The following is a 19526-nucleotide window of genomic DNA, read 5'->3' on the forward strand; positions in this document are numbered from 1 at the left end:
AACAGCACGAGCAGCAGCTGCCGGCCCACATGGCGCACACAGTCGAAAGGAGTGTCAGAAGAAGCACGAGCATACTCTCGGAAGGCAGTGCACACCCAGCCATCGGATCGAATGAAAAGAATGGCGGAGAAAGCGCAAGGAAAAAAATGAAAAAGGGAAACACATACAATAACATAAAGGAAGTCATAGAAAAATTTAATGAGCTGCTCTTATCCCTCATGGCCAGCATCGCAGAAGGGGTCAACTACAAAGCCTTCCTCAACGAAGTGAACGAAAGCTACGCCCCCATGTACTACACCATTATTAAGAAGCCCATGTATATAAATAAAATAATTTTTAGGTGCAAAAAAAGGAAATACAACAGTTTAAATGTTTTTTTTGAAGACGTCAATCTGATCGTCACCAACTGCAAGCTGTATAACACCCCCACGTCGGTCAGCGCCTACCTCTGTGTCATCGTGGATACCATGCTCCTCGAAATTGTGAACAGAGTCAGGTCGGATGAAAACCTGCAGAATTATAATAACATCCTCACCGAGCATTTTTACAAGAACAAAAGTTTGAACAACACGTGGGAGAGCCTCACCCTGGACATGGGCGCGTCGGCAAGCAGCGCCATCGCGGCAAGCACTATCGCGGGGGTGGCAAGCGGCACCATCGCCGGGGCGGCAAATCACCATAGCGGGGACGGTTCAACCGTTGCGAACAACGCCGTGCCATCCGTAAACGCGCCCGCGGGGGAAGGCCATCCGTAACGTTTTTTTTCTTTTCCGTTCTTTTTCTTTGTTTTTTTTTTTCTTCTTTTTTCCCCCTTCAGAGGGAAGAAGGCCCCACCCTTGCGGTACTTCCACCTATCGCGTATGACACACTGCAGAGAAATGCCTCAATCCGATTTGGTCATACATCAAATTTGTCCTTTTTTTTTTTTTTTTTTTTTTTTCCACTGTGCATACGCATACGTGTGTGTATCGTTATCGCCTGACCTGTTCATATTTTTTTGGACGACAAATATGCTACATGAAAGACGCTTCGGACTTACACTTCGGACTTACACTTCGGACTTACACTTCGGACTTACACTTCGGACTTACACTTCGGACTTACGCTTCGAACTGACGCTTCGGAAGAGTCACTCTGGTTGGACGATATCTCCTGAACGTTTCCCCCTCGGGGCCATCCCAGAAGAGGAAAAAACATCACTCGAGTGAATAGTAGTTCTTCCTTCCATTTTGGCACACCGTGGGAAGAGGGTCAGTGGGTCAACCGCTAAATGGGTCAGCCGCGCGGAGGACATGGCCAAGGGGCGCGCCAAGTTGAGTGACCATCTCTCTCCCCGGATAACTCTCACACGGTTAGCAGCGTAAGTTGGGGAATACAAAAAGAAAAAAAAAAAAAAAAAAAAAAAAAGCAACAAAAGAAACCAACAAAGGAAAGCAACAAAAGGAGGGCCACCCCATTCGACCGAAAAAAAAAATGCCAATTGGGGCCCCGTGAAAGGCTGCTGCGGTGCGCAAGTGGGAAGAAATGTGTGGCGGGCAATGGCAAAAGGGGAAAAAAATAATAGGCAAACTGAGGCACACTTAAACGAACTGAAACAAACTGACGCTAACTGAAGCGACGGAGGCGCGACCGTCTTTACGACCGCCCCTTCGAGAGAACACACGCCAGCGATGCCAACCCAGCCGGGCACCCCCAGCGAAGATCCCCCCCCGAGCTGATTGAAGCCGCCAACACGTCCATCCTTTTCGTTTAGTAGCAGTAGCCCGTTTTTTCCCCTTTGCCGGCAATTGTGCAGGGTGAAGTGCTCACCAAGGGAGCGGCCCACAGAGAGCTTCCCCCCCCCGCGCAAGCCACTTTCCTTTCTGCGAGGCGTCTGCGAAAGTGACGACCTGCACTGTGTGCTTCACCGCAAGGGTGTGTACTGAGGGGAAGCGGCGGCGCAGCGCAAGCAGCAGAGCAGAGCCGCACATCGGCCAACGCTACTACACGGCGTTACTACACGGTGCTACTACACCGCGCTACTAAACAGCACTACCACACCGCGTTGCTGCCGCTCCCCCGCCGCCATGCCCCCCGACGGCGTCAAGCGGACGTACGAGTGCCTGTACACGCACCAGAAAGTACAGAAGAGCAAAAAATGGCAGGAGGGGTACTGCGAAATCATCGCGAGCTACGGGGTCATCAAAATTAACCTCCTGAACCAAAACAGGAGTTGCGTCGAGAGCTCCCTCAGCAACGTCGTGTCCTTCCACAACGTCGAGGAGGAGATCGAACTCCCCAACCACCTCATTCAGTTCGTGGACGTAAGTAATTATGCGGAAAATGTTATTAAAAATGTCATTAAGGGTGACGCCAGCAAAAAAAGGGGGACTCTATCCGCCCCACAAAGCGACGAAGTGGTACACGCAAATAAAAATAAAAAGAAAAAAGTGACAGCACCTTTGGAGGTGAGCAGTACGAGTGGACCCACAGGGAGGGAGGTACCCAGCGCTGACCCTCAAAACGATGCTGCGACACTCCCCGTTCGGAAGACAGATAGGTATGTCCGTGCTAATAGGAAATTTGAAATGCCAAGGCGGATTGAGCAACACGCGGATGTAGAGAAGGAGGGGGATCCACATGGCGAGGCGCCACACCATTTGGAGGAGGACCATTCTGGGGATGACTCATCAGAAGGGGAATCCCCAGAAAAGGTGGAAAGAAAAAAGCCACTGCACAGAATCGCACCGCGTCTCCTGCCAAACTGTTCGGCAAACCGTCCGCCCCACCCGAGTGACACCCACCAACGGGTCAGTGTAACCTACACCAGCCTACACACCTTTAACACCAAAAAAAAAAACGTCAAGTGGTATGATGGGTTCCTCGTGCAAAGGAAGGACCTCCTAGAGCTCTATAACAACGCCGAGGGCAGGATACACATTAGAAGTAGGGACGAAGGGATACAGCAGGAGGAGTATATTCAGTTTGGCAGTTATATCGTGTACAATGATTTTTGCTTCCTCTCTGCAAAGAATCGACACGGGAGTGTTGAGACGAAGCCCAGGAGAATTAACGGCATGGCGAAAGGTGCCAGCCTCAGCCTCAGGCACGGGGGGAGGATCCCCGCGCAGTTGCACCAAGTGCCGCGAAGGAAGGGCCACTCGGGGGAAGAGGCGAGCGAGGAGGGAGAAGCGAATGAGGAGGAAGAAGCGAATGAGGAGGATGAGGCTGCCCCCCGTTCGGATGCCGAGTCGACCACCAACTCGGATGCTAACCCTCGGGCGAACCGGAACCCCTACGCGGAGGCAGTAAACCTCTTCAGAAAATGCGTGAGAGGGAAGGAGGGGGGGCACTCTTGCCCTTCTCGGCCGAAGCGCAGCCACGTTGATACTTCACCAAGTAGGAAGAAGGAACTGCGGAGGGATGACCGAGGTGGGGAGAGCGACTCCCCCGGGGAAGCGGCTTCTCATGACCGTCGCATGAACCACCAACCGGGTGATAACCACCCAAAGGACGATCAACCGAATGAGCGTCGTCGAAGGGACGAGCTGGAGTTCCCCCTTTACACAAACCCAAGTGGACGAAGCGATGCGTACCTCTGCTCCGCCGTCAGACAGAAGCACAACACTTACGAGGAGATCATCAACATAGGGAGAGTCGTTAGTCAGAAGAACTTTTCGTGGGTGAACCCCCACCGAAATGTCATCAGGCTGCCTCTGGGCTGCAACTTGCTCAGCAGGCGCGTGCCCAGGGGGCCCCCCGCGCGAACGCCCCCGAGCGGGAGGAAGAGCGGTGAGGGAAGCGGTCAGGAGAGCGGCCAGGGGAGCGGCCAAGAGAGCGGCCAAGAGGGCGACCATGATGGAGCTGGCGACGGGGGCAGCGTGGAGAAGCGGCCCTGCGGGAGTGACGCAAACGGTGAGGGGGAGCGGCCCACTGGGGGGGACAGAGACAGTGAGGGGGAGCGACCCTCTGGTGGTGAAATAAACGGTGGGGGAGAGCACCCCTCCTGGAGTGCCACAAACGGTGAGAAGCAACCCTGCGGGAGCTCCACGGAGGCGAACTCGCGGGGGGAGGAAGCCGCGTCCGAGGCGGAGTGGGGCGCAAAGGATTGGCAGCGCGATGGGCCGCACGTTGAGCAGCACGTTCAGCAGCACGTTACGCAGCTTGTTCAGATGGACCCCCGCTTGGAACGCGCAGAAGGAGGCCAGCCGAACCCGTACGAAATAAAAAGCCTGAGCAACTTTGCCTGCACGAACAGCGGGTTCAATGCCTCCCACGTTGAGCACGTCTGCAGAGAAAACTTATTCCTCCCCATGCATGTCACCATCTTAAAAGAAAAAAACGAAATGAAAAAAAAATTACAAAGCATACAGTTCCAACGCATCCCCAATTTTTTTATGAACAAGTCAGACTACATTCTCTCCTTTATGAATGCCACTCTTTTTCAGATTTACTACCAAGTGCAATCGAAATTGATCGGTCTGCATGATTACTTGGCGCCTCTGTTAGGAGAGATGAGGGGGGACCCCGTCGTGGGTAGTGGCTCCATTGGTCGCAGCAGTATGGCAGGCACGGTAGACTGCGTAAAGGGGCAACCCCTTCATTTGAGAAGTGGTGGGGGGCTCCCCAGTGGTAGTCGCAACCCCCAGGCCAATCGCCCAAACGGGGAAGACAGCAAAAGGAGGAAGTACAGCCACTCGGAGGACGACTACACGTTGGTAATTCAAAACGTAGAAGTGATATGCAGCTCGCAGGAAGAAGCGAGGAACACCTTTTGGCGCAATAAACCCCAGAGCGGATTTTCAAGTCGGTTCCTTTCCGGGGGGGGCACCAAAGCGAAGAGGTTCTTCCTCAGAAAAACCGAAAGAGAGGTCCTTCTCGTTGATAAAAAAAAGACAAACAAGCTGATGAGGGAAGAAGACGTAAATAGGTATGTCCACATGAATCACCTAATCGTCATGGGTAGAGGCGGCTCCTCCGCGTCTGTCTCCTCCGCGTCTGTCTCCTCCGCGTCTGTCTCATCCGCGCTTGCCTCATCCGCGCCTGCCTCCCCCTCGTCCACCCCGGGGGAGGAGAAAGACCTGCTCCTCTTCGTCGCCAAGTGGAACGCCTTCAAGCAGAACCACCTGGAGATATACCCCCTGAACGTCAGCACCTTCTCCCACATGAACGAGACCTTCCATGTGCAGGCAAATGTAAAGTCAAAGGATCTCAACTACTTTCTTAAAAATTATAAAGTGAAGCTTTTCCCTTCTTGTCTCTTCCTAGTCAATTTAGGGGATCACCTCGATAATCTAAAACATCTTTTTTTTCTTCTTCAAACTTTGGATAGGGGGAAGGTTCCGCTCGGCAAGTTGTTCCGCCCTCCGTATCTGCCCAAGAGCGGCACATTGCACCTGGATGGGTTGCTCCGGCAGATTGGCGTCAGGACCTCTGCGTGGGGCTCCCCTCCTGAGCTCATCGACCTGCACAACGTGGGGGCCGATTACGTGGGCGGCCTTCTTAACCGACTCGGGAAAGACTCGCAGCTGAACGAGAGGCAGAAGTGGGTCATCGAGGGCGTCTTGGCCTGGTTCCGCTGCGGGGGGGAGGAGCAGCAGCAGCAGAAGAAGAGGGGGAAGCGGGAGAAGCTGCAGAAGCGGGAGAAGCTGCAGAAGCGGGAGAAGCTGCAGAAGCGGGAGGAGCTGGAAAAATGCGAGACCACCTCCTCGGCCGCCGCGCAAAGCGGCACCCCCGCCCGCCGCGGCGACAGCATCCTCGTCAACGGCATATTCGGGTCGGGCAAGAGCACCCTCATCTGCAACGCAATATGGTACCTCCACAAGCTGCTAACCCGCGAGGAGCGCGCCGGGGGAAGCGGCCAGGGGAGCAGCCAAAGTGGTGGAAGAAGCGGGAGCGGCGGAAGAAGCGGACGAAGTGACCAAAGCGACGAAAGCAGCCGAAGTGATGGACGCGATGGAGGCGAACAGAGCTCCAGCAGGACGAGCCGCCCACCCGCGCACACAGACCGCCGACGGACCAGCCAGGGAAAGAAGAAGATACTCCTCATGTGTAACTCAAACCTCGCAGTAGACAACATCCTGCTGAAGCTCAAGTTCCAATTTGACTTTCACGATTACGCCAGAATTGGAAGCCTTTTCGAAATCAACTTTTTCCTAATAACAAATTTTGTGAGCATCAACTCGAGGGACCAGCGGCAGGCCCTCGAGGTGCGCAACTACGTGCAGAGTCTCGCTCGCTCGGTCGGCGGTGCGTCAACCGTTGGTGGTGCCCCCGCTGCCCCCCCTGTTAGCGGTACCCCCTCTGGCAGCGCCTCCCCCCCTGCGGAACCCAAACTGCACAAAATCAAAGACATGGGCACGCTCGTCGACGCCCTGAGGAGGAAGAACCACTTCGTCCTCCGAAACAAATACAGGAACAAGAGAGTCATAGCGGGCACGTGCAAAAGTTTGCAAATTTTTGAAAAACTAAATGCCATTAAGAAAAGCATTGCCTTCCTAATCGTGGACGAGTGCACCCAGATAGACGAGCTCACTCTCTTTCAATTTTTCCTTAAGCTCGAAATTAGGAAGTTCCTCCTCATTGGGGATGTGAAGCAGTTGGGGTTCGTGCTCAAGAGCCCCAGCGACTTAACGAGGAGCATGTTTTCGCGCCTGGTGGAGAACGAGCTGTTCATAAGGCACCTCCTGGCGGGGGCGGCAAACGGAGCGGACGAAGCGGACGCAGAGGGGGCAGCAAACGGGGCAAACGGGGCAAACGGAGCAAACGGAGCAAACGCAGCTGCTGCAGGGGGTGGAGAGGAGCAAACCATCGACCGCATCGTGCACAGAGTGAGGAGCATGAGCGCCGCAGAATTCTCATCCCTAAGGAGTTACCTTTACGCTAACATGTTCCGACTGCACGGGGGGGACGGCCATCCATGTGAAGGTGGCGATGTGAAAGTGGAAAGGAGTTCGCCACGGACCCCCCATTGTGTAGACAACCCCTTGGAGAGAGGACCACCCCGCGGAGGGATCAACCAACTAATCCTCATGAATGAGCAGTTCAGATGCCACCCTGAGATTAGCTCCATATGCAGTCACCTCTTCTACAATGGGTTAATAAAAAATGCAAAGTGCACAGAGAACATCCCCCTGATGTATAGGCGATACGACTCCCACGTCAATTTCATCCTATTGAGGAAGAATGCCACCCCCCCGCGGGAGGTGACCTTTGGGTCGTCCTCCTTCACCAACGGAGCGGAGGCGAGCATCATCTTGGCCATCTGCGAGAGCATGCTTGCGTCTTCCATCGACCCAGAGCAGATAGGGATAATCACCTTGTTCAAAAACCAGGCGTTTTATATTAAAAATAAAATGAAGGCCTCCCCCAACTACGCGCGCCTCCGGAATGTGAAGGTCAGCACGGTGGACTCCTTCCAGGGCCTGGAGCGGGACGTCATCCTCTTTTCCTGCGTCCTCGCGGCAGTCGGCGGGGTTGGCGGCGTAAGCGGCGTTGGCGATGTTAGCGGCGTTAGTGGGGTTGGCGGCACTGGCGGGGTGATCGCAGCGGACGCTTCCAACGCTGCTAACGCCGCTTACGCCGCTACCCCCCGGGAGGACTCCTTCCAGGCGTTCTATGAGAACGCGAACCGCATCAACGTGGCGCTGAGCAGGGCGCGGAGCCAGCTGATCGTCGTGGCCCAGAGCAGCTTCGTGGAGGGCAGCCGGGTGTGGAGCTTCATCAAGTCCCGCGCGAAGGTCTACCACTACGAGTGAGGGGGCACGAGCGGCAGAAAAGGGGGAAAAATGAAGAAGAAAAAAAGGAAAAAATAAAGAAGAAAAAAAGGAAAAAATAAAGAAGAAAAAAAGGAAAAAATAAAGAAGAAAAAAAGGAAAAAAAAGAAAAAGTATATGTAAAAAATGGGGAAAAAAATAGCTAAAGGGGAAAAAAGCGGGTGCCTCACCGCCCTCACAGCGGGACGACGTAGCGCTTGGCCTCGTGGTGCAGGGCGCTGTACACCGTGAAGGTCTTCTTGCGCGTGAAGGACATGTCCGAGTTGGAAATGATGCAGTCGCTGGTGTCCTCGGAGGCGTACGAAATGAAGCTGTTGCAAGAATTGTCGCAGACGCAGATGAAGTGAGGGAGGGGGTACAGGAAAAGGAAAGGAGAGTACCTCTTCAGAATGCGATTATCATGGGGGATGGGATAGATATGGCTCTGCCCAACGATGGTAGAAACCAAAATGTTTTGCAAATTATTCCTTTCATTATTGGTGGCATTAATGGTGGAGCTCCAAATTAAGTCATTTAAAATGTCGTGTCTAAAAAAGATCATTTTTTTGCTCAAGTGACGGATTCTACACGGGTTCGTAGCAAAAATGATGTTCCTTTTGGAGGAGAAAAAGGACTCTATGTTTTGTTTAAACTTCCTAATATAGTATGGTAGAATGGGCATTTTGGGAATGCTATTTTTGCATGCACATGGGTCGTTTATCCCAGGAATGAAGATCAAATAGCAGTGCTCCAGAATCAATTTAAACTTCGAAATGAGCATAACGGATAGCTTTTCAAACCCCTTTATATACACCTTGTGGAAGTTTCTGTTGTAATCAAATTTGAGGCTTATGAAGTCCCCCATGAAAATGAATCCCACGGGGAGCTCATTCTCCGGGTAGGTATTCACGTACAGTGAGAGCATCTTGTCCAGCACCTCGAACGTGTAGGGGCTGTCCAAATACACGTCGTGCATGATGATCCAGTTGTGTCTCTTGTCATTCTTCCGCACGATGATTTCGTATTCCTCCACCTCCTTTTTCTCCTTTTCGTTTTCGAAGTCGTAGAACATGTCCTCTTCGTTCCGCTCCTCTTCGAAGTTTCTACGGGGGGGGAAGCGGTTAATGGGGGGAGCGGTTAACAGGGGGAGCGGTGAAGCGGTGAAGCGGTGAAGCGGCCGAGTAGCCGCGTAGCAGTATAGCAGCCGGGTGAACCGCTTCACCGCTAATCGCTAATACCTGGGGGGGTGCATGATCTCCGCGGCGTAGAAGGTCTTGTTGGCGAGGCGCATGCGGCCCTGCACGAGGATCACGTGGCCGATGCAGTAGAGCCCGTGGTTTATCACGCACTCCCGGTTGAGGAACAGCTTTATTTCGTTGCGTATGCCCTGGATGACCATGTCTCCGTCGCGGTTCAGCCCCAGAATGCCAATTACATGTTGGTGCCCCGTGTTCGTCAGCTTAATGGCGTCAACCGACGTGATGATCGTTTTGTTCTTAATGTGAATCTCGTTCAGTGCATCCGACCAAAACAAAACGGACGCATGTCCCTTCGCCTTCTTCGTCAGCAGGTGGTACTTCAGCTCGTAAAACTCCACATCCATATTTGCATCAATATACTTGTTGTAGTTAGCTACAAAATCTTTTTTTTTTTTTTTTAAAAATTTCATTTTCTTCTCATCATAGAAGAAGTGATTAAAGTCTAGGAAGATGTTAAACACTTTGATGGCATCTCCGTACTTCTCCTTGTACTCTCTGATGGATTCTTCAAAAATTTTATTTTTATGATTGCTTATGATGTGTTCAATTTCCTTGGTGGTGAGGTTGGTCTGCTCGTCGTAGTTGCTCCTAATCTCGCTCACCAGGTAGTGAATAAGGTCTGAATCAAATTTGGCTATGTCCACGACACTCTCCTGTTTCCTACTGCCCTCCCCCTCCCCGATGACCTTCTCCTCCTCTATGTAGCTCTGCTCGTAGATAAACTGCAGGCAATCTAAGTTCACTCCTACCTTGTGGTCGTATAGATAGGCGTACAGCGAGATGTGGCTGATGGACCCGTTGAAGGCCAGGAACACCTCGTCGATGATGCTCTCTCCTTCATTTTTAATTCTTATTATGTTCTCCTCTATGTTCGCAAGGTACAAATTGATGTTCTTTATGTCTTGGTGGCTCCTGGCGCCCTCGACGAGCCGCTCCCTCGCCAGCTCCTCCATCGGTGCGAAAGTGAAAATGGGCGCCCACTTCGCTCAGCTGCTCAGCTGCTAAGCTGTCGAAGAGGCCACCTTACGAAGTATGCGGTATCTGTACCGCGCCGTCTTTCCCTCCACTTCCTCTTCCACCCGACGTGACTCCCCGCGCAAGGTGCGCAGGATGTGCTAGATACGCTAGATGCGCTAGATGCGCTATACCCACCTGGAATGCTCAACCGATTAGCCACTCTGCAGGGGCCACCCTTTCTCAGTTCTGGGGAATCACCCCCAACTGTCTGATATAACTCGTGCCGCCTCAGACGCGGGGCTACCATTCGTTTGTGCCCTCCTTTAGGGGGAGGCGCCGCGCAGTTGAGTCCCTATGCAGAGGGAGCCAAGGTCAGCGCACAGGTGAAGGGGAAAAAAAAAAAAAAAACTAAGCGAAAGAAAAAGGAATACACGCTTTCTTCAGCACAAAAGAGGAATTGCTACGCGCCATTTCATCTCCCTGAATGAGTTCAGGGCCATAGCGAAAATGTTTTTTTTTTTTTTTTTTTCCCTCCCCCCAGTGTGGGTTTGCGCGAAAGGGTGTAGTAAAAAAAAAAAAAAAAAAAGAATCCATAGACATGAGATGGACCTTGTGAGCCATTTAACAGTTCCTTTTTTTTTCCCCCCCTTAATTATACATGTCCCCGTTCCCTTCGTGCATTACTTCCCCGTTCCTTTGTTATATTTTCCGCCAATTTTTTTTGGTATTTTTTCTCCTCCCCTGGCTGGAGAATCTAGCGGTGTGCTGTAGTTCCACATCAAAATGGGAGTAGCCAAAATGGGCACACAATTGGGGACCCTTTTTTGTGTGGCTTCTCTTGAGGGGGTGGCAAAGTAGTCCCGATTGGAAGTACCTCTTCGGGGGGGCAACACTGTGCATGTTTCTCGCGTAAAATGGGTCTGCCCTTCCTTCAGGGTCGTGGGTCCATTTGCACACCCATCCAGCTGCCTAGGCATCTGTACCCCCCAAGTTAACAGAAGAAAAAAACGCCCCCGACAAGGCCCCCCACAACGCTTAAAGAGGTGAGCGCCAGGATGGTTAACTTGTTCGCCTGAAAGAAGCTTTCCCTCGTGCAGTCCTTCAAAAAGGGGGGGGGAGTGAAATAAACGAGCAAACCTATAGGAAGTACCAATCACGTGTTCGCTTTTTTTTTTTTACTTATGCTTGACACGCATGTAAGAGCAGATCTCACGTTCGCTTCTATGTGAGTGTGCCTCTTATCTTCAAACCTCATCCTCGGGGTCCCCCTTCGAGTCCGCCTCCGGGGTGCTCAAGTCGACTCCGGGAAAGGTCTCCTTCATTTTGTAGGTGCAATCAGAGGGGCCTACTCCTGTGTGGGGGGAGACAAAACGGGTTCGCATGTAGCGTATAGGATGCGGCATGCGGCATGCAGCATGTACCATGCAGCATTTCGCACGTTCGCGCCCCGCCTCAGCAGGGTGCTTCTAACGATGTGCCGAGGTGGGGAAACCCCTCTGGAGGCCTCACCCAGCTTCCCCCTTTCATTGTCGAAGATGAGGTACTTGTTCAGGAAAAAGGGGACCCCCAACTTGAGGGTTCCCTCTGAATTGAGCAAAACTCTATACACTCCGTCGCTTCGGGGAAAAAGGAGAGAAGTGCAAGTGGAGGGAGGTGGGCAGGTATGCTCCTTCACAATGTGGGTACTCTCCCCGTGGGGGAGACAACGCAGTTTTTCGCGCTGGGCTGGAAGTTAAGGTAACCCTTCGTGGATTAGGTAGTCCTGGGGCTCGATCAGCACCTTCCCGTCGCTGAGGGGGGGAACCAAAGGGGGGAAGGGGATCACATGTAGGGAAGTCACCCTATGGGGAAACTGTCTAAGTGGCTTCTCTACGATTCACCACGCTTCACCACCGCTACTCCACCGCTTCACCACCGCTACCCCACCGCTTCACCACCGCTACCCCACCGCTTAACCTACTCGAAGACGAGCTCCAGCGCGGGGAAGTCCGCCACGCCCTGGTTCTTCAGTGTGAACACCCCCTTGTTGATGATCTCGGAGCAGGTGTTGGCCCCGCCCGCGCAGGAGCTGTGCACGGCGGTCTTCAGCTTGGCGGTGATTTCCGCTGGGAAGGAGAGGAAGTAGCTGTCTGGGGAGCAGCAAGAGGGGAAAAAGAAGTCCATGTGTGTACGCTCAACATGGCAGCAGAACGCACAGTGCACTGCTCAACTGTGCATCCACTCGCCGCTTACACGAATCGACGAGAGCCACCGCGCCGATCGCACTCTCCACCCGCTTCGAGCCAGACACCAGGTTGACCTCCTTCAAGAGGAGGCTGTACGTGTCCTTGGAAGTGTCCGAATATGCGAGCCAAACAATTTGGTGCGGAGCGGCTTGCTGGTCTGCCACAAGTTCCAGCGGGGCATCTGCTTCCAGGTGTTGTGAACTCATCTGCAGTTTAGATACAGCGGGGGTCTTCCTTAAGGCTTCATTGTTAACTCCCCCGAAGGATGCAAACCCCCCTCCTTCTACGAAGCACAACGTAAAGACGTTCCTTTTAGATATGGACTTCTGAACCAATGTATGCATCATGGAGGGAGACTCTTTCGAGTGAGCCATATCATCTGCACGGTTATATGCCAACCCTATAAAACCAGAAATGGCATTATTGAAGGTCAAGTCGTCACTCTGTGTTAAGCAGCCGAAGTAGTTGTAGCTGCATCTAACCGTTTCGTGCAGGTAAAAAGAATCTTTAAAATAAAAACCCTCTATGTGTTCCGAACCAACAGTCGAGCTGAACGAACACACGGACATGTTCCTCTTGTCCAACTGGGTGTCCACATTTAAAAAGTTCATATCATTTATGTAGCTGCAAAATCGACTGGTACAATTTTTTTTTCTTAACCCAAATTCGTGGATCATCTTGAGAAAATGATTTATCGGAGCACAAGAATTGCCTCGCTGTGCAGCAGTGCACTGCCTACTTTTGCAGCCTACGTATTTTACATCTTCCGACTCGTTTACCCCATATTTTAAATCCTTCATTTGGTCACTCTCACGTGCACTCGCGTTGTAGGAGCAGTACAGGGCCGTTATGGGGGTGGACGTGACGACGCCCAACTGAAGGGGCGTCTTCTTCGACCCCATCAGCAGGCGCACACTCCACCTGAAGTTGTGTTCACTCAGCTTTAAGGTGAAGTAGTCCTGCTCGCTTTGGGTTTTCGCCTCTACGAGGGAGTTACCCTTACCGGTGCAACCATATTTGCAAGCCTTCTTCCTCGCCGCTTCTCCCAAATGATACGCAGAACAGACTGTTGCATTGTGTGCGTACAAAAGGAGTTCCGCCAGGGTGAGCAGCAGGGGGGCAATTCGCCCCATCTTTCCCAAAGGTGTTATCATCCAGTTGGGGAGTGGCAAAACAAATGTGAGGTACTACGCATGTGTTAGCCCCAAATCAGCGGTTACCACATTTTTTTTTTTTCAAACGAAATGGAGACACACACGTTTGGGTCTACCGAATTGGGCTTCGCGAGCTGGCCGTTCTCTCTCCCCTGCAATTGGGGGAAAAAGCGCGGACGTTATTTTTTGCGCCTCAAAAGGGGGATAATAGCCTGAACGGGGCTGGAGAAAACGTGCACAGGGAAAAAATCGCCTGAACGGGGCAGGAGGAAAACGTGCACAGGGAAAAAATCGCCTGAACGGGGCAGGAGGAAAACGTGCACAAGGAAAAAATCGCCTGAACAAGCTAGCCAAAAAAAAAAAAAAAAAAAAAAAAAAGCTAGAGGGCGGCAGTGACAGCGACATCGACATCGACAGCGAAATGGTGGACACCCCGCAAAGGGGGAGAAAACGCGTGGGCGAATTAGCAAATGGTCCCACCCAAAAAAAGGGAAACGCATTTTGCTATCCTCTCCATCCCCCCAGCTGGAAGTATTTTCCGATTTTAATTTTGCCCCACGTAGAGCGGTGCGCACATTGCTTATTTGTTCGTTTATTCGCTTAATTTTTCGCTAAACTTGCCCCAGCTGGGCGACGCGGCGAAGTTAGCCATCACGCGAAAAGAGTTATTTCGACGGGGAACTCCCCCGTCACTTTGCTGAATGCACATGCAGGCAAAAGGAAGATGCCTTCAATGTGGCACTAATGTGCCTTTAAAACGGGGGGAGCTGCCCCAATTTTGCGCAAACTGGAATGTGCTCGCGGGGGACGCGGCGAGGCTGCGAAGGCACAACGAAAGATGGCAAAGGGAAACATAGACAGTAGAGCCAATTTCGCACTGATAGGCGCGCACCCCATACATACATGCATACACACACGCATACCACTCCTAGCAGCGGACTACCTCCTGGCGGAGTCGTAGTAATTGCGAGCCTTGTACCGCCCCCCGAAGTTCCCCTCGTTGTGGCGCTTCACCTTGTTGTACTTCTCCTTAAGAGAAATGTTCGCGCTGATCACATCTTTCATGATGACCTTCTTGGAAAACGTAGTGGGTAGGCCTCCCCGTTCGATGGTCTCCCCCACCAGTTTTACCTTCTTCACTGGAGAAGCCAAATTGTTGTGGGAAGATTTAAAAAATGAAATGTCGCTGTACTGAAAGGAAAGCACGTCGTATACAGTAACAGGGCGGTAGGTCATTCCTTTAATGAGCACAATTCTGTTTACAATTTTTTTTAACTCCTCAGAGGTTAAGTCAATTAAGGGGGACATGAACATCGTTTGCATGGTCAGGTAGTTATTTAGGAAGAGGTAGTAGTACCTCAGCTGGTATTCTCCATTGAGATGGTCAAGCAGTGTGCTTACCATCTGTTCTGTCCCTTTGTCTACTCTTTGCTTTATTATGATGTCTTCATTTTGGAAGTGCTCCTTTGGGATGCTCAGGATTTGGCGGATGTACGTTTCGTCTAGATTTCCACTTGGGTTGGTAGTGAGCGTGTCCACGGGGGGGGACCCTGATGCGGACTCCTTTCTATGCTCTCCACGTAACTTTTCAATCTCGGCTAACTCCTCTTTTATTAGTTCCCAATTTTTGTTCTCCTTATCTGTGTGCCCCCTCTTCGTAATGACCCTCACATCCTTCGAGCCATTTTTCCCCTTCTCATAGAGCAAACACAACAGGTCGGCCAGCACCTCATGGAGGAAGTCTATCCTCCGCTCGCTCTCATTTTCGTACGCTTTATCCTTAATGATGTAGTTCCTGCTGCGACTGAAGTGCGTGAAAATTTGGTTAAAGTTATCCTCCCCCTGTAGGACACACACATCAGGATCTAACTCCTTCATATCTTCGCTCACTTTCCGCACGATGTCAAAGTAGTAGTGGTCGTCCAGGTAGAGCAGCACGTCGTACTTGAGGATGTCTTTGCTGCTTCGAGAGAATATGCTGCTGTAGATCGTCGTCAGCAGCTCGTGCACCACATCGATGGAGGTGATCATTTTGGCTTCTTATAATGAGGTGTGTGGGAGGGCTATCCCCAAATGGGGTTCTTATTCTGGTCTCCCTCTCGGCGAGGCGGCGGGCACCGCTAAAGGGGGCTACTCACGTGTGGAGTGAAGCGATCCCGTTAAGGATGCCCCGTTAAAGATGCCCTTCCAAAGATGCCTCTCCAAAGATGCCCCTCCAAAGGAGCCCCTCCAAAGCCGCCTCAAACGGACTGCACCGCGAAAGCGCCGCTGCTCACTCGCTTGCGAATCTAAGTCGATCAGCCTACCTGCCGCTAATCACCCCTGGCTGCCTACATGACGAGTGTAGCCACTGTTAGAGCTTAAAAATGTTAACAAAAAAAAAAAGGATAAAGGAGAAGGGAGAAGTTTGCAAATTGTGGTAAGCCAAAAAATGGAGCCGCTCTTTTTTTTTTTTTTTTTTACGCCACATGGTTGAGCAGGTCACACAGAAGGCCACGCAAAAAGAGTGGCGTGCAAATGAGCTGGGGGAGCGCCCCGAAGCTTCAAATAGCACTCCAAACGGGTGCGGGCTGCTGAGAGGGGCGCGACTGTCCCCCCTCAGGAGAGGTACCCGAACCGGGAGGCCCCTTCGTCGAGCTGCAAAACGAGCGAGGGGAGCAGAGAGCGGCGGCCAATCGGGAAGTTTAAAAAAATGTTGACGTTTGACAGAAGGAGCCCGAAGCCGCAGGCCGAGTGGTGCATCTTCCGCTTGCTCTTGAGGAAGGACAGTTTGAGGTAGTTGTAGAGGGCGCTCTTTCGGCCGTCCTCCCCCCGGGCAGCACCATCACCACTACCACTATGGCTGCCATGACTGCTATGACTGCCATGACTGCTATGACTGCCATGACTGCTATGACTGCTGCTACCACCGCCTGTGCCGAAGAGGCTGCAGTTGAGGAAGAGGTAGAGCCGCAAGTCCATCAGGTTGAGGAAGTAATTCTCAAACAGCACGGGCAGTATCAGTTTGGAGTTCACCGAGAGGCTCACCTTATTTTGCTCCTCCTTCTGGGCGTCGTTCAGGTTGACACTGCATATGTTATACGTCGTGCTGCTGCTGCTGCTGCCGCTGCTACTGCTGCTGGGGGGGCTACTCCCCGTTGGTGAATCGCCGCTCGGAAGAGTGATCCGCGTTAAGTCTTCTTCAAAATTGGGGCCATCCCTCTTCCTACTTTTGGCCGTAACCCCACGGAGGAGCTCTTTCACTTGGTGGTAGTACGACCAGGGACCCTTTCCATGCCTCTCTCCTCCTGACGCCCAAGTAAAGGGGATGTTACAACCCTGCTGTGAATCCCATAAATTCCTTTTGAAAAAAAAGGCCACGTTTAGTAAAAGGTGAGCATCGTTCATGATTAGTTTGCACTTATACAGGGGGACCAGTACGAGGGGGGTCTCTTCCCCAGTGGTAGGCGGTTTCACCTCTTGGCTTGAACTTCCCCCCCCCCGGTAGGTGAACACCCGTTTGAGTCTACATAAGAGGTCAAACAGATTCAATTTGTAATTCTTCTGACAGGAAAGGGTGTAGTTTAGGTACGCGTTTTTTATCTTGCCAATGGAGAGGAAGCCCCCCCCCCTCTTGTTGGCCTCCTTAAGAAAGGACAGCATGGTTGACCTCAGATCGGGTGTGCCCCCTGAACCTCTCCCCACATGGGGACTTCCCCCCTCCAGGCGAAACTTCCTATCCGTGCTGAAGTAGAAAACCAAGTCCACCTTATTCTTCACGTTGAAGAAAGACTTCATGCATTTTGCTTTTTCAAACCAGCTGGAGGAATAAACGTTTAGGCAGCCGGACAGTTTCAGTTTTGACCCGTAAATGTTGTATAGCTGGTTTGATAGCACTTGGCTGTTGCTTGGGTTCCTCCAAAAGGGGAGGAGGCGGAGGGGGTGGAGCCTTCCCTCTTGGGAACTCCCCTCCGAGTAATCATTTCCCACCCCCAAGAAGTAGAGAAAATTGTGAAAGAGCTCCTTCTTCGCCTTCAGTTTGATCTCCAAAACGGTGCTGCGGATTTTCCTGATGGCGAAAAGGAAGACCTTCCCCCGGTGCAGGTAGCTGTAGATGTTCTTCCGCTGCGGGGGGGGGCCTCGGGGGAGCGAATCGCGCTGACCAGGAAGATGCTTCTCTAGGAGTTGCCCCGGATTTATAACCCCCCCGTGCGCATTTTGGCTCCCCCTTTTCCCCCCATTTTCACCTTGCCTGTTCATAATTTTCACACACTCGGTGAGGGCCGATCCGTCTAGCTCCTTCTTAAACGCCTGGTTGACGTTGGCCCCGAAAAGGAAATACGCATGTGCGTTGCTCCGCAGCTTCTCCAATTCTATGATGTCGTTTACGAAGACTACGTCGTAGTCATGCTTATTCTCTTTGTAACTGAGATTTTTAAAAAGCTTCAACCTGAATTTGTCCCCATAGTTAATGCTGTGCAGGTAGCCAAGCGTAACATTAACGCATAAATCCAAGAGAGAGTTAAATCCCTTTGATATGGATGGGACGAATGAAAACCTTTTACTTTCCACTAGGTCCACTTGTAGTAGGTGCTTCCTTTCCTGCTTGTTGTGAAGCAGCTTCACGTGTACGTAAGAGAATAGATTCGATTTGAGTAGCAGGTCGAACGTGGCTTGGTCCCACACGAAGATGCTGCCCTCCTTGATGTTCATTTTTTGCTCGAGGAACTTGCGCAGCTTGTTGGGCGCGGCCTCGGGCCTCTGCAGGTCATCGGGGCTCGGCGCGGCGCCGGCCACGCCCCCGGCGGAGCCCTTGCGCTCGAAGAGGAGTTCCCCTGGGGGGGGAGCGGTAGGCGAAGTGGTAGGCGAAGTGGTAGGCGAAGTGGGTGGAGTGGCAGTTGGAGTAGTCGTTGGTCTGGCTGTTTCTGCCGCTTTTCCTGCCGGGCGGAGCACCCGGATCTGGACGGCCCCCCGGCCCAGAATCAACTCCTCCACGTAGATGACCAACACGTCCTGGCCCCCCTCCTCGACGACTTCGTGTCGAAGGACACGCGAGAAGAGGTAATTGGATTTGCTGTAAAAGTCCGAAACAATTTTAACAACCCTATCAATGTCTTTGTGCCGAATGGTTTTTATTTTCTCTCTGGAGAGTAACTTGGCAAGGAGGGTGGGGCTAATCACAGTGCTGTTTCGGACCACGACTCTGCTGACGATTTCGTTTTCACCCTTCGGAGCAAAGCTGTGGAAAGCCTTTTTCAAGTTGAAACTGTTTTGCTTCTCCTTGGATGGCTCATTGGTGTGGTGGCCCCCCCCGGCAGTAAAGCTGTCCCAAATTTCTTTTAACTTATTTTTGAGGAAAAGGAGATTCCCCCTGTTTGTCTCCCGTCTGTAGTGGTTTGGCAGGCCGCTTGACGGGCCGCTGGACAGGCCGCTGGACAAGCTCGCAGCCCCACTGTAATTGCCCCCTACCGCTCGCTCGCAAACCCGCCTGCAGCGAACGGCTGCCCAGCTGGCCAGGATGAGAAGCCACACACACAGCCGCGTTACATTTTTCATGTTATCGATGGCGGGCGCGGGAAGGGGCGATCACTAACGTGGGGGCGATCACTAATGTGGGGGCGGCGAGTGTACCTGCATGTGGCTGGGAAAGAGAAGGGAGGGAGGGGAGAGGAGAGGAGAAGAGAAGGAAAGAGCGCCTCTACGATGGCCGCTAAAAAAGGCCAACTATGTTACACTCGTGCGGGGGCGCCTCATCACGCATTGCGGTGTACATCAGGTTTAATCATTTCGGTTTTTTTTTTTTTTTTTTCTTCTTCTTTTTCACCATTTTTTGTGTAACTCCCTTGGAGGCTACCCAGTCGGGCAGGTCACCCCTACGCAGAAGTGACGAGCGGGGACGTGGTGGTAAAACGGGGCCACCTTCACGACGCCCCTGGAGATTCCCTGCATGCGCACGGTAAACTAGCCACCCCGCATGTCGGGGGGGGACGTCCTAAAAGGAAGCCCCCAAAAAGGATGCCCCCAAAAAGGAAGCCCCCAAAAAGGATGCCCCCAAAAAGGATGCCCCCAAAAAGGAAGCCCCCAAAAAGGATGCCCCCAAAAAGGATGCCCCCAAAAAGGATGCCCCCAAAAAGGATGCCCCCAAAAAGGATGCCCCCAAAAAGGAGGTCCCCAAAAAGGAAGGCCCCCAAAAAGGAGGTCCCCAAAAAGGAAGGCCCC

General features: G+C 52.3%; 5 protein-coding genes across 5 annotated transcripts, besides 13 other annotated features; 1 reads left to right on the forward strand and 4 right to left on the reverse strand.

Annotated features, from left to right (window-relative positions):
- The first annotated feature begins 918 nt into the window (after window positions 1–918).
- Window positions 919–942: a microsatellite.
- Window positions 943–1378: 436 nt separating this feature from the next.
- Window positions 1379–1422: a microsatellite.
- A 144-nt stretch (window positions 1423–1566) lies between these two features.
- PVX_100660 (hypothetical protein, conserved) lies at window positions 1567–7736 on the forward strand (the record flags this gene model as incomplete). The annotated part of the gene is made up of 1 exon (XM_001613828.1): window positions 1567–7736. The coding sequence occupies exon 1, from the start codon at window positions 2067–2069 to the stop codon at window positions 7734–7736; it is 5670 nt and encodes a 1889-aa protein (XP_001613878.1). The 5' UTR covers window positions 1567–2066.
- Window positions 2627–2650: a microsatellite.
- Window positions 5571–5666: a microsatellite.
- Window positions 6484–6505: a microsatellite.
- Window positions 7065–7086: a microsatellite.
- A 130-nt stretch (window positions 7737–7866) lies between the features above and the next one.
- Window positions 7867–7887: a microsatellite.
- Window positions 7888–7929: 42 nt separating this feature from the next.
- PVX_100665 (hypothetical protein, conserved) lies at window positions 7930–10341 on the reverse strand (the record flags this gene model as incomplete). The annotated part of the gene is made up of 2 exons (XM_001613829.1): window positions 8972–10341; window positions 7930–8836 (listed from the first exon to the last, which is right to left on the reverse strand). The coding sequence occupies exons 1-2, from the start codon at window positions 9943–9945 to the stop codon at window positions 7930–7932; spliced, it is 1881 nt and encodes a 626-aa protein (XP_001613879.1). The 5' UTR covers window positions 9946–10341.
- A 599-nt stretch (window positions 10342–10940) lies between these two features.
- Window positions 10941–13307, reverse strand: PVX_100670 (hypothetical protein, conserved; the record flags this gene model as incomplete). Its single annotated transcript, XM_001613830.1, has 6 exons — window positions 10941–11048; window positions 11200–11300; window positions 11459–11565; window positions 11692–11739; window positions 11910–12078; window positions 12215–13307. The coding sequence occupies 6 exons, from the start codon at window positions 13305–13307 to the stop codon at window positions 10941–10943; spliced, it is 1626 nt and encodes a 541-aa protein (XP_001613880.1).
- Window positions 11987–12006: a microsatellite.
- Window positions 13125–13160: a microsatellite.
- Window positions 13308–13682: 375 nt separating the features above from the next.
- Window positions 13683–13708: a microsatellite.
- Window positions 13709–14267: 559 nt separating this feature from the next.
- On the reverse strand, window positions 14268–15651 carry PVX_100675 (hypothetical protein, conserved; the record flags this gene model as incomplete). Its single annotated transcript, XM_001613831.1, has 1 exon — window positions 14268–15651. The coding sequence occupies exon 1, from the start codon at window positions 15357–15359 to the stop codon at window positions 14268–14270; it is 1092 nt and encodes a 363-aa protein (XP_001613881.1). The 5' UTR covers window positions 15360–15651.
- Window positions 14709–14748: a microsatellite.
- A 275-nt stretch (window positions 15652–15926) lies between the features above and the next one.
- On the reverse strand, window positions 15927–18863 carry PVX_100680 (hypothetical protein, conserved; the record flags this gene model as incomplete). Its single annotated transcript, XM_001613832.1, has 1 exon — window positions 15927–18863. One exon carries the CDS (start codon window positions 18861–18863, stop codon window positions 15927–15929), a length of 2937 nt encoding a protein of 978 aa, XP_001613882.1.
- Window positions 16417–16451: a microsatellite.
- A 237-nt stretch (window positions 18864–19100) lies between the features above and the next one.
- Window positions 19101–19130: a microsatellite.
- Window positions 19131–19526: the final 396 nt, after the last annotated feature.

Source organism: Plasmodium vivax, chromosome 14, assembly GCF_000002415.2.
Source record: "Plasmodium vivax chromosome 14, whole genome shotgun sequence".
Lineage (NCBI taxonomy): Eukaryota > Apicomplexa > Aconoidasida > Haemosporida > Plasmodiidae > Plasmodium > Plasmodium vivax.